At 43.1% G+C, this 16,293-nt stretch overlaps 1 protein-coding gene across 2 annotated transcripts in view; it reads right to left on the bottom strand.

The window, feature by feature from the left end:
• The window catches only part of MOB2 (MOB kinase activator 2), a 110,039-nt gene that overhangs the window by 19,050 nt on the left and 74,696 nt on the right, over window positions 1-16,293 (bottom strand). Inside the window, exon 1 of one of the 2 annotated variants that reach the window (XM_066320936.1) lies at window positions 10,880-11,038. The exons of the other annotated variant lie outside the window; for it this stretch is intronic. Within the exon in view, the coding sequence (XP_066177033.1) occupies window positions 10,880-10,989 (110 nt within the window). The 5' untranslated portion in view covers window positions 10,990-11,038. Of the gene's footprint in view, window positions 1-10,879; window positions 11,039-16,293 lie in introns of those variants that run through there. 2 annotated transcript variants of the gene reach the window in all.

Genomic DNA, 16,293 nt, shown 5'->3' with positions numbered 1-16,293 from the left:
AGCAGAGTACTGAGTCAGAGGTGCCCAAATCCTGACCCTGGGAACGACATGGAGTGGTGGCTTTTATTTGTTTTTGTTGTTGTTGAAGTCTCCAACTGGCAAACTGTCTGAAAGGAAGCCAAAAGTGAGCAGAAAGAGGGAAACCCCAAATCCCTGCTTCAGAAGGTGTCTCATACTACGTTCTCCCGTGCTTGCAATTCCTCCTCCCCTGGAATGGCACTTGAAGCAGGCGCTGGTATGGGGACAGAAGGGGCCACCCCATGATGACTCTTTAGGACATCTCTGCCCAGCCATTCATCAGCTGAAAACACAGGCTGGAGCTCTGATCTGGGCTTTGTCTTGTTAACACACTGCTCATTTCAGTCCTCAGGCAAACACTCCAAACCCATCAGGGCCATACACAATACCAAGATAAGGATGCTCCTGTATCTTTGCCTCCCTTACAGGAAAAATGCTGTTAGCATCCAAGCAACACAAATGCTTCCTCATCATCCTCCACTGCTCAATATACTCCCATACTTCAGCTACACAGCAGGGCCAGGATACATTTCACCAGAGATATCTGCACAGGTAAATGTTTACATTTCAGCAAGTTCTCCAAGGACCTTTGGAAACCAGCAGAGATAAATCGTTCTTTTTCTAAAAAAAACCCAACATTGCAGTTCAAGGCAGATATCTACAGCATACCTTACATTACTCTAATTAAAACACACAGAGAAAGGAGAAAATTTGCTCTCAACTGAGAGCAGACAATGGCAGAGCCAGTGAGCCTGGTTGCTACATGTGCAGAAGTGGGAAGGTCACCCACATAGCCTTGAAGACAAGTGATCTGCACCCAGATTTGAAAGCAAGTTTTGGAGTGGCTTTTAACACCTTTTTCACTCTGGGGAAGACAAATATCGATCTGTCAGGTTTGTTATTATATTCAGAGCAGCATTTTTTCAGTAGACAATTTGAAACTCTGGAGGCCAGAAATACTGTCTGCAGAGAACAAGGAAAAACAATGTAATTGACAAAAAAAAAGTTTTATGTCTCTTTTAAGGTTTTTAAACTCTGCAAATTGAAAGAAAAATTTAATGTACTGTAGTAAAACCACAAAAAATTCTCAGTTAGCAAATCTATTCCCTGTGTCTTTTCTGACATGTCGATCAATTTAATCAGTGATTTATTATCCTCTAATCTCCTATTGGAACACAGAGTTATTTTGACTTTTACGTCATTATTAAATTCGGGTTTTGGCAGCAACTGCTCCTCCTGGCTACTCTGATACAGCCCTGTTATCTCTAGATGAGCACATCCAGTACCCAGTGGTGCACCTTTGCGGGGAGGGAGCTCACCACCAGAGCACATAAATCACTGAAGGCACTGTTATGGCCCAACCTTGATGAAGTTTGTAGAGCTGGAAGACTGCAAAGCTGCCTTTTTATTTCTAAACCAAGCAAATTTGATTTGGAAACCTCATGGCCTCATAAATGCGAGATTTCACAACATAGCTTGCACAGAGTTGCTTTTCAGGATGGAACTGTGCTTTAATTGCTGAGAATTATTTCACCATGGCAACCTGGCATCAGCAATCAGACTTCTTGCTATATAGCCCAAGATACACAAATGCAGACAGCTCGTTCTGTTCAGAGAGTACCAGGGTGCAGACAAGTTTGTCTTTGTAAAAAATGGTTTAGTTTCCTCACTGCCTTCTTGCCTTGCAAGCTCTCTTTGTGACAACAACCAAAAATTATATGACAATACAAACTAGTTTTATGCACCACTGTAGCCTAAAGAAAACCTGCAACAGCAAAACCACATTAGATATGCAGGTCAAGATTACACATACACTGTGTTCTGGAAGATGGGTGCATATGTCTCATGTACTTGAAATGTGAAAATACAACTCTTTAGGCACAAAAAGTGTCTTGCACCAGAAGGACAAGTTAGTTATTTCTGCTGGGAAGAGACTGAAAATAAGTTCAGCACCTGCCTTCCTGCTACAGTTCCACCTTGGAAAACGACACCTATATCACAAAGTAGGCAGGACTTCAACAGCTGAAACCTTCACATAAACTTTGCTTTCCATCTAAAAAAAAGTGCTTTAATGAGACAGAAATGTGCTAGGGCACACCACATCTGAGAGTGCACACAGAAACAGAGGTAACATCACAGCTACTTTAAACATCTCAGCTTTCTTTGCAGGAGCTTCAATACACAGTGTAAACTCAGATACACAGCACAGGGAAATAAAATCTAACTTGTTTTCACTATTCATAGGCAATTTTGCATGCCTCCACCTGTCATCTCACTTTTCAAGCATGTGTACTAGCACACACATGTGCATCTTGCTGCATTGAGACACACAGCTGGGGGAATTCAATCACCTACAGTCATTAGTTACTGAGCAGGCTGGGCAAAGAAATACCCACATGCGGAAGCAGCCTCACCTAAGATTATCATCCTCTATATGAAACTCCACAAACTCATCTGTTACACTCTAAATTATCTGCAGCACTGGAATTAGGAAGGACATTTATTAACTAGAAAACATTATGGGTCAAGGGTACTCCTTAATGCCAGAGACCAAAATTTATTTTTCCCCTCCTTTTGGTAATATTTTGGCTTTAATTTAAACCAAAGTCAGTTCAGCTAAGTCCCATCTCTTCTGGCATGCCTTAGACGAGATACCATGAGAAGAAGCAGGGCCTTTCAGTTTTAGTGTGAACTACCTTGTTAAACTTAAAAATTGAAGTCCATAGGAGGCATAAATTGTGTGTCTTCTCACAGGGTCAGAAAGTCAGTGGAAAAAGGAATCAAAGCATTATCTTAACTAGGTGACTTTCATTAACAAATGATAGGCACAAACTTTCACTAGTGTAACCATGCAGTTAATTTTTAAAGATTTTTGACAGAATGATGCAATGCTCAGTTCAGTTTTGTCAACAATAGCACACAGCTGTTTCAGAATTTCTTAGAAAACAGCATATTGAAGCTTTTCCGTACAACAGAGGAAAGAAAAAATCTATTTAAAATACAAACTATGGATTCATAGGCCAAAGAAAAGAACATTTGAATGACTGATTGAAAAAAATAGTAGGGTGGGTAATAGTTTAATTACTGGTACAGTTAGATCACTGTTAATTAGTGCTAGTGAGACAGCAGTGATTCCCAACCGTAATTTATTACTTTTCCAAATATACCACAGGAGACTGAAAAGCAAAGAACACCTTTATAGACATACTGATCCACTAGCAACCAGGAAAAATGTCCACAGATAAACTCAAACTTATAGTGTTACCTCCAAGAGCCTGCTAAAATACAAATTCGGTCTTTCAATTAAATGCTGAAAGCACAACCAATAAATTGGTTAAGGGAAAGCAGTAATTTTCAAAAACAAATACTAAAATTAGATCCACAGTTGTGTACTGAAGTTGTTTCATGCCCTTGGCCGCACGTGCAAATGACAAAAAGAATCTTTAACTGTTCATGAGAGATTTGCAATTGATCGGTTCACAGATCTTCAAGAGAAGCTGAGACCAACACCTGAGACATTGCTCAGAATGCAATGTGAAGCCACACTTCTGCTCCAGCTTTTGCAACCCAGCGGCACCCCTCAAAGCAAGGGATGGTTATGTGTGCATTTAAAAGTGCACTGATTTGAATGATATGCCTAGACATGAAGAAACCTTCCTATGCTGCAAAGCAACAGAAAAATAACTATTTCAGTTGCGAGAGAATACAGTTTCCCCTCTGTCCCACACAGAATGTGGTCTCAAGACCTAAGCTTTATCTTTTCCCTGCATAGTTCTAAAGAAATGCATCAGTCACATCAGAACTGGGGACTCTAAAAGAAGGAATCAGCAAAGCCTCTTTATCAGAATTTTCCTTGTGCTAAATGCATCCTGCTGACAGTCAGCACCTTCCCTGTAAGGCTTTGGTGCTCTGAGCCTGGGATGTGTGGACACACTGGACTGAAGAGCTGATCTGGGTGTCTGGGTATGAGTGGAGCCACCAAGGTGCACCTCATCTCATCCCACCTCTGTGTGAAGTTACACAAACCACCAACGAAGAGGCCCAAGCCTTCTTTCTTCAGTAACTCCATGTACTTCAGATGGTGTGCCAGGACTACTTTTTCCAGACAGTAAGCTAAGAATTTTAATATTTTGCCACTGCCTGCCTTTCTGAGGACAGCTGTCCTCACTGCTGATTTTCCTTTTTTAAAAATAAAAGGAATCACACAGACATCCACAATGTTCCTTTCACCTGGGGAGCATCTGCTACCACACATTCCTGCTGTCTGGGCAAAAGCACTTCCAAACTTATTTCTGTACCAGACAGAAAAGAACTTGAAAAGTTAACAGAGCAGAATTTTCTGACAAGCTCAAACAACCTGGTTTCAGTGCTAATGGGCACCATTCACTCGAAGAGGCGGGTTTTTACTTCAGAAAGCTGGAAAAAAGGGTTAATCCATACATCCAATCCCCTTCCCTTTCCAGAGACTAGGTGCTGGCAGCTCTTAAAAGAAATGCAATATTTCTTCTCTGAGAGCAATTTGCTGAAGTTTTAGTTAAGATTCTGTTGAACCCCACAGCATCAGGAATTAAGAAAAGAATTTTAAAATTCCCCTCAACAAAATAACACTTTAACAAACCCAATTTTGGTGCAGTCACAAAGAGATGTATGATGGAGGAGCAGTTAGATATTGCCTCTGCCATCTTAGAGACAAGACAACTGATAGGAGATTACATTCCTAACACCATACCTCTTCGAAAAAAAACAAGAATGGAAAAAGAAAAGCTCTTCTACAGAGGAATTTTTTTTTCCTAAAAACCTACCCAGTAAAGGTCTTGGAGTGCACAGACATTTGAGATCCCAGAGAACAGCAGACAGAAATTGTGCGAAATAGATAGTTTTCCCACAAAGAGCAGCACTAGAAACATGGGCTATTACAACATAGGCAACAAAGAGAAAAACCAGGAACTGTAGTCAACTCCCAGATGGATGTTGCACACTCATACATTGCTGATATATAAATGAAATAATCTTCCAGACTGAAACAAGCAGCTAAAATCTGGAACAAATCCTATATGCATACCAAGAAAACAAGATAAAAGAAGGATGAATAATTTCACAAGTCTGAGAATGTAGTCATATCTATTCTTTGTAAAGTGTCCAGGAGGCACCTTCAGGGAAGAAAAAAAAAAAAAAAAAAAAAGGCACTCTTTTTTCTTTTGCATCTAAACAAGAGGAAAACGCTATTAAGCCTTGGCCAGGAGCCTTTTCTGTACTAGCTCTGGAGACACCTTAGAGGGTTGTTTCAACACAGAGAATTTTAGCAGTACTCTCCCTCTGGCTATCACTTCACAGGATGTGGAACACGTAACCAAAATAAAACTCCATGCTGTAAATATCTCTGAAGCAAGACACCAAGTTCTTCATTAAGTTAATACACTGTACATAGTTCACCGATGTTCACAAATGCCCCAGGGTCATGACACTCCTGCAGCGAACACAGGTGAGCAGACAGAGGACTATCCCCAAGAAACAGAGGAGAGCCTGGCATGCTGCACCTGGCTGTGAGCCACAGCATCTCTTCAGAGCACAGCTCCATGTCCTGAGCTCCAGAAAGAGCCCCAGCCACGACATGGCTTTGCCAGAGGTATCAGCCAGCTTGCCCTGGGGCTGAACATCAAGCAGAGCGCTGCAAGTTTTGTGTCTACAGCCAGAAGAGACTTTGCCACCTGTGTATGCTGGGAACACCCAGCACAGGCAGGGAGAGCTGCCACTCCAGTAGGCACACAGGCACATCCCAGCCAGATGAGTCCATCAAGCTGGCAAAGCCACCAATGCCTGTCTCCTATCACCAGCTCTATCCTGAAGACAGGACACTTGTGTCAAAGAGCAGTCTCCACAAGCACATCCATGCTCCCATTCGCACAGAAGAGCCACTAGAGTCCCTCCTCCCGCCTGGTCACCTCTTGCCAAAGCTGTTACTGCCCCATGGTGTCACCAGTCCTTTCTGAGCAGCTGAGAGTCCCAAAAGGCCATCACTGAATGAGGAATCAGCTCCTGTTACAGAAATACTCAGCAGGACACAGCATGACAACTAGTGATGTCAATTGCCCTGAACCATAAACATTTTGAACTATTTTGGTACAATGGAAAGTTGTGGGAGGGAGAAAGAAAAAGAACAGGATAAAAATAACCAATGTGGTTCTGAAGAGCATTTTGCCTATAAGCCCCTTTTCCCTGTCCTCCCTCCCTTCTCTTCTGCCTGTCGCAGGCTTTTGCATTAATCAGATTAGCTAGTGTTAAACAAGGCTCTTCTAATTACTTTCTAATACTGTGAACCAGACTAAGCTATTGAAAAATGTTTCTGCCTAAATTAGAATAAAACAGGACCAATTCTTTACATATTTGCTTTAGTCCTCCTGATAAATACAAGTGTCACAGACAACAGCTGTCTTCAGCCATGGAAGCCCAGGCAGAGGAGCTTCTCCTTGGCTCCTACCCATCTACGTCCTGGTTCATGAACATAAGAACACAACCTTGCATGATCACCTAAAAACCAGAATAATATGTCAAAATCAATCTGATTTCTTCCTCATCTTGATGGCACTTGTTGTCATCTTCCTCATCTATGAATTGAGAAATAGAGAAGGAATTTAATTTTTCAAAATCTTTCAATGCCAGCTATAAAAATACACAGCAGCTTCCAGAATGCCAACTCAAACTTGCTAATTTATCCAAATTAAACCATCATTATCACTCTAACACAGAAGACAAATAACTACACTCTTGAAAAGTGCTTATCCAAAAGAGTGGGGTTGGTTGTTTATTTTAGTTGGTATCCAAAACAATGCCTGTACAATGCTGTAAAAAGGGAGGATCTCATGAGAAAGGCGGGGGGGGGGGGGGGAGGTTTTTAACTTATCTATTGCCAAACTCAGCCAGGACAGTGCGCACATATAAACCATACTGTCATTTATCAAAAGATGTTACACAGTGACATCTGTGTAGCCTGCATCATTCCTCTTTCCTACCACCATATCCTTGATTAATATAGTCAACTATATCCCAGAGGGACTCAGTTTCACTGGAGACTTAAAAGGAAACACACAGACTAGGGAGCTGCACAGGGAACAGCCTCTGAAAATCGCCAGCACAGGACCCAGTGTCACAGCACTGCAAACACACTCCAGCATCTGCATCAAGACTCAGGCATTGGCATAGGCAGTGAACATTTTGTCCTGAAATCAGCAGCGTGTGGCTCTGAAAAAACCCTTATGGCTGGCTCTGTTGTCTGCTGGGACCAAAGAGGGGAGAGATCCCAGGAACCTGAGTCTTCCTTCTACTTGTGCTGCTTGAGGCCAGTAAAATGCAAGGAAGCTGACAGGAATCCACGGCGTCACAAGAAACTCAGACAATTAATGAACTAATGCTAAAAAATAGAGTATTATTCCAAGTTTTGACATGATACTCTTTGCCCTTTCCCTTCCCCATCTCTCAAGAACCACCAACTCACAGAAATCAAAATAACAAAAATGAGAAAAACTGCATCCATTTTAGGTTTCTCTTCCTCTCTAATTATGGGCTAAATAATAGCAGAATTCATCACAGAAAAGGGAATAAGATGACATTAACATATTTCAAAAACATAGGAAGTGAAATGAAATTAAAGAGCCCTAATTAAACACCATGTTAAGGAACTTCTCAGCTATGCTGTGACTAATTTAAAGGGGAGATGACACTTTTCTATTGGTGTCTCAATTTTTTTTAATCATTACAAATACACAGCCTTGGTCCCATCCCTGAAGTGTTAAATGCAGTTTACTAACTAATATGATGAAAGATACAAACATCTCCGGAGTTCTTCATAGCTGAATCACTAATAATTTAAAAGAGCAATAAACCTAACCGTGGCTTTCATAAAACTTTAATTAGAAAGACTGAGAATACATCTGTTGCTTTTGTTACATTTTTCTTCCCCCTTTCTGGTTCAGCTGTCTTTCCCCCACGCTGTTTTAAACTCTTCTCAGGTTCTCAGGACTGCTCTTCTCACAAAGTCATTCTGCTTCCTCACACCTCCCTCCTCATTTCCTCCGTGTATTGATTCCTCCTCTGGCAGCTGTTACTACTAATGTGTGACACACACAGCATCCAGGAGGAGCTGGACCTATTAACTAATGAAAACAACTCGCACGGTAAAAACTTCAAGAGTGTTAGTTGTAACTATTCACACTTGACGTAAATAACACAACAAATCTGCCATGCAATCCTCCATCAAACTGATTAAGTATTGTACAACTGAGCTTTATAATTCACAAGCAGGAGAGAGACGGGAGTGGAGGCAGTTTAGAGTGAACACAGACATTCTATCCCTTGTCCATTGTGAATTTCTGCAATTCCTTGGCAGGCTGGGGAGGGCCGGGAGGAAACTGTGATACTGATGGTTCCCAGTTAGGCCTGAGAAAAGGGCTTAAAATGCACTGGGGACTGCTCATAACACCAGGCTGTGCACAAGCAAGATATCCTTTGATCTCATCACCGAGCCACTGGCCTGATCAACATAAGAAAAATTACTCCGTACGAAGTTTAGCAGTCTATAGACTGCAGAAAACTCCATCAGCAGTTTCAGGTGGCCAGGGTTAGAAGTGGTATTTGATACCTCTACTCTGAAAGGGATGGCAAGATATTACAGTAATTTGGGATACATCTCATTTAACTTCTTATGACTACAACCTAAGTGTTATCACGTGAGGTGGTCACTCTCTTGGCATAGCATTGCACCTCTTCATTCAACACAGGACATTTAAGGCTCCTGTTCTTTTCTACCAACAATAAGGTGGACGAAGCTCAGCTGTCGTGCCTCTGTTCAGAGAAATCCCATCCCAGCTGTCACCAACAAGCCACCATTTTTGGCCTAAATGAGGTCCCATGTGGTTCCTTCTTTCATCATCACTGACTGGCTCACACTTTCTGAAGCACTAATATCCCATTTCTGCAATAAGGAAACTTTGATTGGATGTAGTATTTACCTGGCTCCTCACCAGTGCCTGTGCTTTCACACTGACTGAGCTCTTTACAGACTAGGATGAGTTCATGTTTTACAGAACAAAGCAAGACGATGTAATACACATAAGGTCAGATAAGGCATCTGAAGCAGATTCAAGAGGAGAAATAAGCAAACCAGTCTGGCATCTAAAGAAAGTTTTTGTGACTTCACATTTCTCTCTAACCATGAGCAAAAGGAGATAACCCAGAAAAAAAAAGACACATTAAAAGAACACTCTACTACAAAATAGTAATAATTTCCATCTAGTAACAGCTCAAGAAAATAAAGCTATGCTGTTAATTCATGAGTCCAAAACATTTCATGTCTGACAATGTTTTCTGCTTTCAAAGTAGTTTTATAGTCCACATCAAAAACAAATCTCAGAAGAAAAGCAAAATTATATGCACAGTTTCTGCACATACTCCAGTAGGAGGAAAAAGGTGAGGGTAATGTTCCATTTTTTTTAAAGTGTGCACTGAACAAATTAAAATATATATGTTTTGCTGCTAAGTCATAGGAACTTACCTATACTTTAAAATAAACTGCTATAGATGCTTAACAAAAGGTTTGGCCATTCTTCCCTCCAGAGGCACCCATCTATTTACATCTGGGAGTGCTGCCAATAGAACAGCTACCAAAAACTTCAAAAGGTTTGCATCATGAATAGCAAGTCGCTGGCCAAAGGATTTTATGATATGACCAGCTGTGTAACACCATACTGAATTATAGACATGCTGCCCACAAAAAATGCCAAGAAGAGACATTAAACTTTTGTTAAAAAGCTGAAAGAGAAACCTCAAGTCTTTAAATTAATATTTTCTACGGGTAAGTATTCTTAACAGGGGAAAAAACCCCAATAAAAGCCCCAACTGCACTACGAGACTTTTTTTAAAGAGCAAACCTAAGCAGCTGTTCCCACCAAAGCCGCTTCAAGCACAGCGAACTCCTCTAGCTGAAGTCCCAGGCAGAGCTCAGCCGCTTTGTGATCAGAACATTCTGCTTTAATAAATGGCTCCCTTAAACTCGCTTGGGGAGAGACATGAGTCAACAGAGGAAGAGAGGGATAATGTTTCTGTTGACAAACATTTAACAATTGGCAACAGACAGTAGGAAACGGGGACGAACGAAAGCTTGCCAAATAAAGTTATGCTGGAGGAACAAGGCTCCTTTCTGGAGCAGTATTGCAACTCTCCCCAGATCCCAGAAAAATATCTGAACACAACTAAAATAAAAAAAGCTGCAGTTGTTGAACAAGGCTCCTAATCCTAATATTTGTGGTGACGTTTTTCCCTGCCAACCAGAACGGGTCAGAACTCCTCCGAATCAAATTACTGCACATCCTTTGCCAAAGAGTCTGGTTTTGGTCTCAGCAGTCATCCACGTCTCAGTGTTCACACAAGCCCTTCTGAACTGCATGAGCAATTTTTCCCCCTCATCTTACAACATTTCTGTAGAAAACTTGCCAAAGCATATGCAGCATCTTGGTCAGACTCCTTATTCAGGCAAGCCAGGACCTTCTCTGTCTGCTTACGTCCTGGAAACCCTGTTCTCGTGAAAGCGCAAACAAAACCCGACTGCCGTATTAAGGGTGAACAAATGTTCTCCTCCAAGCGCTTGCTGCTGTTCCAACTTCCAGCCTCCCCGATCGCTACACAAGATCCAGAGGGAGCCAGAAGCAGCCTCCCTGGTTCCTCCGGAGAGGAGCGCGGCTCAGGAGCGCCCGCCGCCCCCGCCGGAGTTTGCAGCCGAGCTGCAGCTCCCTCCTGTGCCGGGATGCCCCGTGGGCAGCCGCCCTGCCCGCCCGCCCGGCGCCACGGCCACCGCCGGACCCGTCCTTACCGCAGCACTTTGCCCACCGCCTGCAGGACCATCTTGCAGCTTAATCCGGGCTTGGGACTCTGGGCGAGCACGGGCCGTTCACCGGGGAGGCTGCAGTGATCCCCCACCATGGTACGGCGGTGCGCGGCGGCGATCGCGGCTCGCTCGGCCCGGGCTCCGCGCCGCTGTCCCGGCCGCCCGCCCCCGCCGGCCCGGCCCCGCCAATGGCGCTGGGGGCGGGCGGTGCCGCGGCTCCTCCGCCCAGCCCGGCCCCGAACCGGCCCCGAACCGGCCCCGAACCGGCCCCAGCGGGGCCCGGCACCGCCCCCGCGCCCTCGGCGCTGCGGCCCCTCGGGCAGCGCGGCCCGGCCGCCTTACACAAGCCCCGGGCGGAGCGCGGCTGCCCGGCAGCAGCACCGAGTATGCAATCCTCTGCCCCTTTTTTTTGGCAGACGGAGAATAAGCAAGGCAAAGTAGGGCGGTGTCTGAGGGAGCGGGACACGAGGCAAACGTTCTGCTTTGCCGTCTGCACTACGGGGCCCGTCCGTAATGGGGCCAGGCTGGACTCCCGGCGAGAAAAGGGAATAATGACGCCTTTTGTGAGCAAGGCTCTGCACTGCTCTCAGTACTCTGTGTGACAGGCAAGGGCATGGGCTACCAGAGCTACAGACAATCTTACACAGCGCATGGCAGCCCAGCAATGACATCAAGACCTTTCTCCGAGACACTCGGACACAGGAAGGGTGAAGAAAGCTATAAACAGCAAGACATGACTTGCCATTATGACCAGAGTTAAAAGTAAGCACTTGGGTAATGGTCCTCAGAGGATCAGTGATGAAGCAGGGTCCCCAAATTCAAGGTCCATTGCCTGGATAAACCACTTGGCCATGTTTTCCTAACGCACCTTAGAAAGGCACTCTGTATGTCCCCCTCCTTAGCCATGCCACATAAACACCAGTCCACACCCCTTTTGGACAGGCAGCTGTGCCCACAGGTTGCAGATGTAGCATTTAGAGCCAGATCACAACAAAAAATGTGACAGGTGTTGGGATAATGTGACCTAGAACAGAAAGTCTTGACGACACTACTTATTCTGACACACTGAAGCCTGGCCCATGACACCTCAGAGAAAACAGGTTTGCCATTTTATGTACACATGGAAGACTGGTTGCAACTGGAAAGGGCAATTCCCCATTCAGGGTAGAGCCAAGTGTTCCCGGTCACATACTGAACAGCATCTTCCCCTGTAAACAGAAGGCCAACAGGCTGTTGATTTCAGCCTAGCACAAACAGTGACATTGCTGCTGCCACCAACCTGGCATCACCTGGTCAAAGCAGGCAGGAATGTGGCTGCTGTTTGCAAAAACCCAAGAAACCACAGCCCCGTGATGCAACCTGAAGGAAAAATGTGCTGCTTCTCAGTCCCAAAGCATCTACCCAGGTAGGTGTGTTTGTCAGCCCTGCACTTTTAGTTGCATGTCCAAGTTAGGCCTCCTCCCGCTTGTGAAGCAGGAGGTATTTTGATTCCCACTGTACAAGCAATCCACTTAAGATGGAGTTTTAATGACTTCACTGATAGCACACAGGAAGCCTGCAGCTGAACACAGCTCAGTTTTCCACACTGAATACTGGTGCTTCATACAGGAGATAATCTAACCCGTGAAAAAATTTGATGCCCTGTCAACCTTTTTCCCAGGTAAGAGCAACTTGTTGCATTACAAAGCACGAGTCCTGGCAAGTGGAGGAAGGGCACCTGCCAAAATGGCAGCTGCCCTCGCTTTGCCCACCAGTGAAATCTGCACAGAGAGAATTTCATTTGTTAAAGAACCACCTTAAAAACAACAAGCCTGTGATATAAAGCAGCTTAAGTTTTATTAAAAGTCTGTCTATCCAAAGTAAATTAAAGAAAAAATCCAGGGGTAAAACCAAAATAAATACAGCTCTGTGGTATTACAGTTGTATTAGGAAAGTTAGCCTCTCTGTGACTCCGACTGCAAAACAGTTGCTCTTCAGAGATGGAGGTTCAGTGATCTCATGCAGGTTAGGAACTGATCCTCTTCTGGTAAAACCAAAATATTGACTGAAACACAACTTGTAAACCTGGTCACTTTTTACTTTGATGCAAATAAATGGTCTATTTGTCTCTTCTGCTAGCTTCCACATCAACCCAGCATTTTTTTTTCCCTTCCTCAACCATATGTCTCTGTGGCACCCTTTCCCCCACCTATCAGTTTTCCTCTATTCAAGCAATATCCTCTGTTTGGATCAACTACATGCTACAGGTTACCTGTAATACAGATTTAATGCAAGTTGTGGGAAAACCCAGCATCTCTAAGTAAATTTTAAATGCTTCAAAATAATAAAAATCACGTTATTACAGGTAGCACAACTTTAGGCATGTGCACTTTATTTATATGGCACAAACATAAGTAATTTAAACCACACGTGCAGTACAGATTCTTACAACTTTGACAACAGTTAGAACACACGTGCAGACACAAATCGCTTTATTTGAGGGCTGCTTCATCCAGAAAGAAGAGTACTCCATCTACAAGGAGTGTTTATTTGAACACAGCTGCTGGTCTGATCTCCACGTATGCATATTCTGAAGGATGCATATCTACACTTCCTTAAGGGTGTGTCTACAGCCATCTGAAATCCTGCCTATTTACATTCATCAGAAGCCTCGTTTTCACTTGCTCCCTTCATATCCTCTGCATGTCAACAACAGTTGCATCCGACCTTAGCTCAAGTGTTCTTCAGCACCGGTGAACTGCTTCTAGCATGTGCCTTACCCACCAGACAGGCAGCTTTGTGTATTGAAATCGTCACTAAACGTTGACAGAAATACCTGTGAATGGGACCTACAAACAGCTTGTGTTGGATCTACAGACACATCAGCAAAACAGTGACATCACCAGAGGCACAGAGGAAAGGCACAGCAGGGCATTAGAAAGAGGGGAGCCCCACTTCTCCTCACTTATACATGAGCACGTGTGCTAGCAGCACACTGATGGAAAGCCTTCTACACTGATCCCAACTACCAAGCCAAGGAATGATATTTATAAATTTTATGAATAATGCTTTGTGTTTATAATGTTGTTATAAGCAGCAGTTAACCATTATGTACTTATTTTCCCCTTTTACCATTCCATAAAAAGTACATGTAAAGCAGCCACCACAGGGATGGATACTGGAGGTTGGCAAAGAAAGCGAGTTGTATTCGACCCAGACAAACAAACAACGTCAAGGGAGAAAAAAAAAAAAAAAGGTACAATTTAGCATTTATATGCATAGAAGTGAAGCCATGTAACATCAGACTGTAAAGTCCTGTTTTAAATTAAGCTTAAGTTTATTGTGTGTCCCTGCCTGACATAGAACATTTCAATTCTGCAAGCTCATTAGCCCTTTTGTTTGACTTCAGTGTGCCCTGATACCACCTAGCCAAGTACCCTTTCCAGTTACAGGGTACTCCCAAGTGTTTGGAACCACTGAAAGTCAGCAATGAACATTTTATCCTTCAGCTTGCCTCTAAGCTGTATTTATACTGAGATTACATTTGCTCTCCATTTTGTCATCCTCACACAGCAGCAGATGGCACAAGCAGCTCTGCTCAGTATCAGCACTACAGGCGTAGATTTGGGACAGAAGACAGCCTGAAGACAAGTTGTCTCAGTCTCAAAAAGCAGTTTGGAGTGGTCAGAGTGAAGGGGGAAAGAGATTTTAAAGGTATGTCTTCAGCTCCACTCTTGAGATAATAGCAGGAGCAATAGGTCTTCCTGGCCACACAGTGATGTGATACAAGCCTTATCAAAGTGGCCACACACGGTGCAGAAAGTTAGTGCATAAAAGAATGAGCTTAAAAGCAGCACATCAGTAAGTGACAAGGTGCCTACTGCTGCTGTACTGAAAACTCTGAAAATAATGACAAGTCAGTGTCTATCCTGCAATCATCTTTGGCTTCATCAATGCTATGGGGTGTTTTTTCTACAACAGGCAGAGAGCAAAAAAAATGGCACACAATATTCTCTCCTCATCCAGAACATGAGAAACAAGCAATCATCAATCATTTGCAGCAAGAAAAGCAAATTAGCTCAAAATATCAGTAAAGCTCCATTGGGAACTAAAAAAAAATTGTATTAAGGCTTTTTGGAAAGCATGCACAAAATGAGAACCATCAAGAATTCATCAAAAATCACTTTACTTAGTAAAATAAAATACAGAGCAAAGGAAAAGGAAAGAATGCTGCTGTATATACCGAACAGAGAAATCATGATCTCAAAGGTATTATATTTCTGACAAGTGTGTAGGTGCATCTATTGTTCTAAAATCCCAAATGTCAAGTTAAGCCAGGTTCAGTAAGTGTGTATGGATGAGATGAAGAACATGACTGTACTGAAGGAAGCAGCAATAAAAGGAGCTCAACAAGAGATACTCAACTCTACCAGCACTGAACTAATACCTGAGCACTATTAATAAAGGATGAGATGATCACACTCAGACTCTACATGAAGAGATAATCTGAAATAGAGAACAGAGGTCATTTTTATCACCTGCATTTCAGCCAGTCCTCCTGAGTCAGGCCACCTAAAATGACAGAAGCCTCTGAAAACACACACTGAAAGGACACTTGTTTGCTGTGCAGCTGTTCAGGCAAGTTTGTAGAAAGTAGATTTTGAGTCAAATAATTGCCATGGAGTTGGAGTGAAACATCAGATTCAGACATCAGTTTGCAGAAACCCTGAAAATGTACCACTATATATAAAAATAATTTCTCTTATTAGAAGTTATTCTGAATCCTAGGCAAGTTCTAATGTTACTTCATGCTGCTCAAAGCTTCCCTTGTTTTCAACTGCAAAGGTTCACTGCTTTATGTACCAAGAGCAAAGTTGTACACCATCCTATGTACCCTGTTTCAGTGAGGATGAAGCAGTCCCTATACAGTACCTTTCCTACAGAACTCATTCCAGTAGAGTAAAACACCACCATGGCACAGCCTCAGGAGGCAGAGGGTTTCCTTCTTTCCAGTTTGTAAAACAATATACTTGGCACTACTATATACAGGATAATAAATTGGAAAGAAAATATTTGCAAGTGAAGAGCTCAAATCCATCACCCTCATAAACAGTCTTCCACAGAGACAAAGTGTGCTTAGCAAAAGCCTAGTAAAAGGTGACACTGGTGCTGGAGTGACATGCAACATCTGTCTCAGCAGGGCTGAAATCCTTTTTTCTTTTGGTGGGGAAAAGGGTGAAAAGAAAACACAAGTAACTGAAGATGTGCCAGTGAAGCTAATGCATTTATAATTTTGAGTGCCCAAAAACGTCTTTCAACACATGCATCTCACCAAGCCAGTCAAAGGCAGAAGCCTTATTAAGCAGAGTACCTGCTGATGGGCTGCATGGGTGCTTACAGAACACTGTAAAGATTAAAAT

This window comes from Sylvia atricapilla, chromosome 6 (assembly GCF_009819655.1).
Source record: "Sylvia atricapilla isolate bSylAtr1 chromosome 6, bSylAtr1.pri, whole genome shotgun sequence".
In the NCBI taxonomy this organism is placed as follows: Eukaryota; Metazoa; Chordata; class Aves; order Passeriformes; family Sylviidae; genus Sylvia; species Sylvia atricapilla.
The sequence above is the reverse complement of the archived record's forward strand: the minus strand, read 5'-3'. Positions and strand labels throughout refer to the sequence as shown.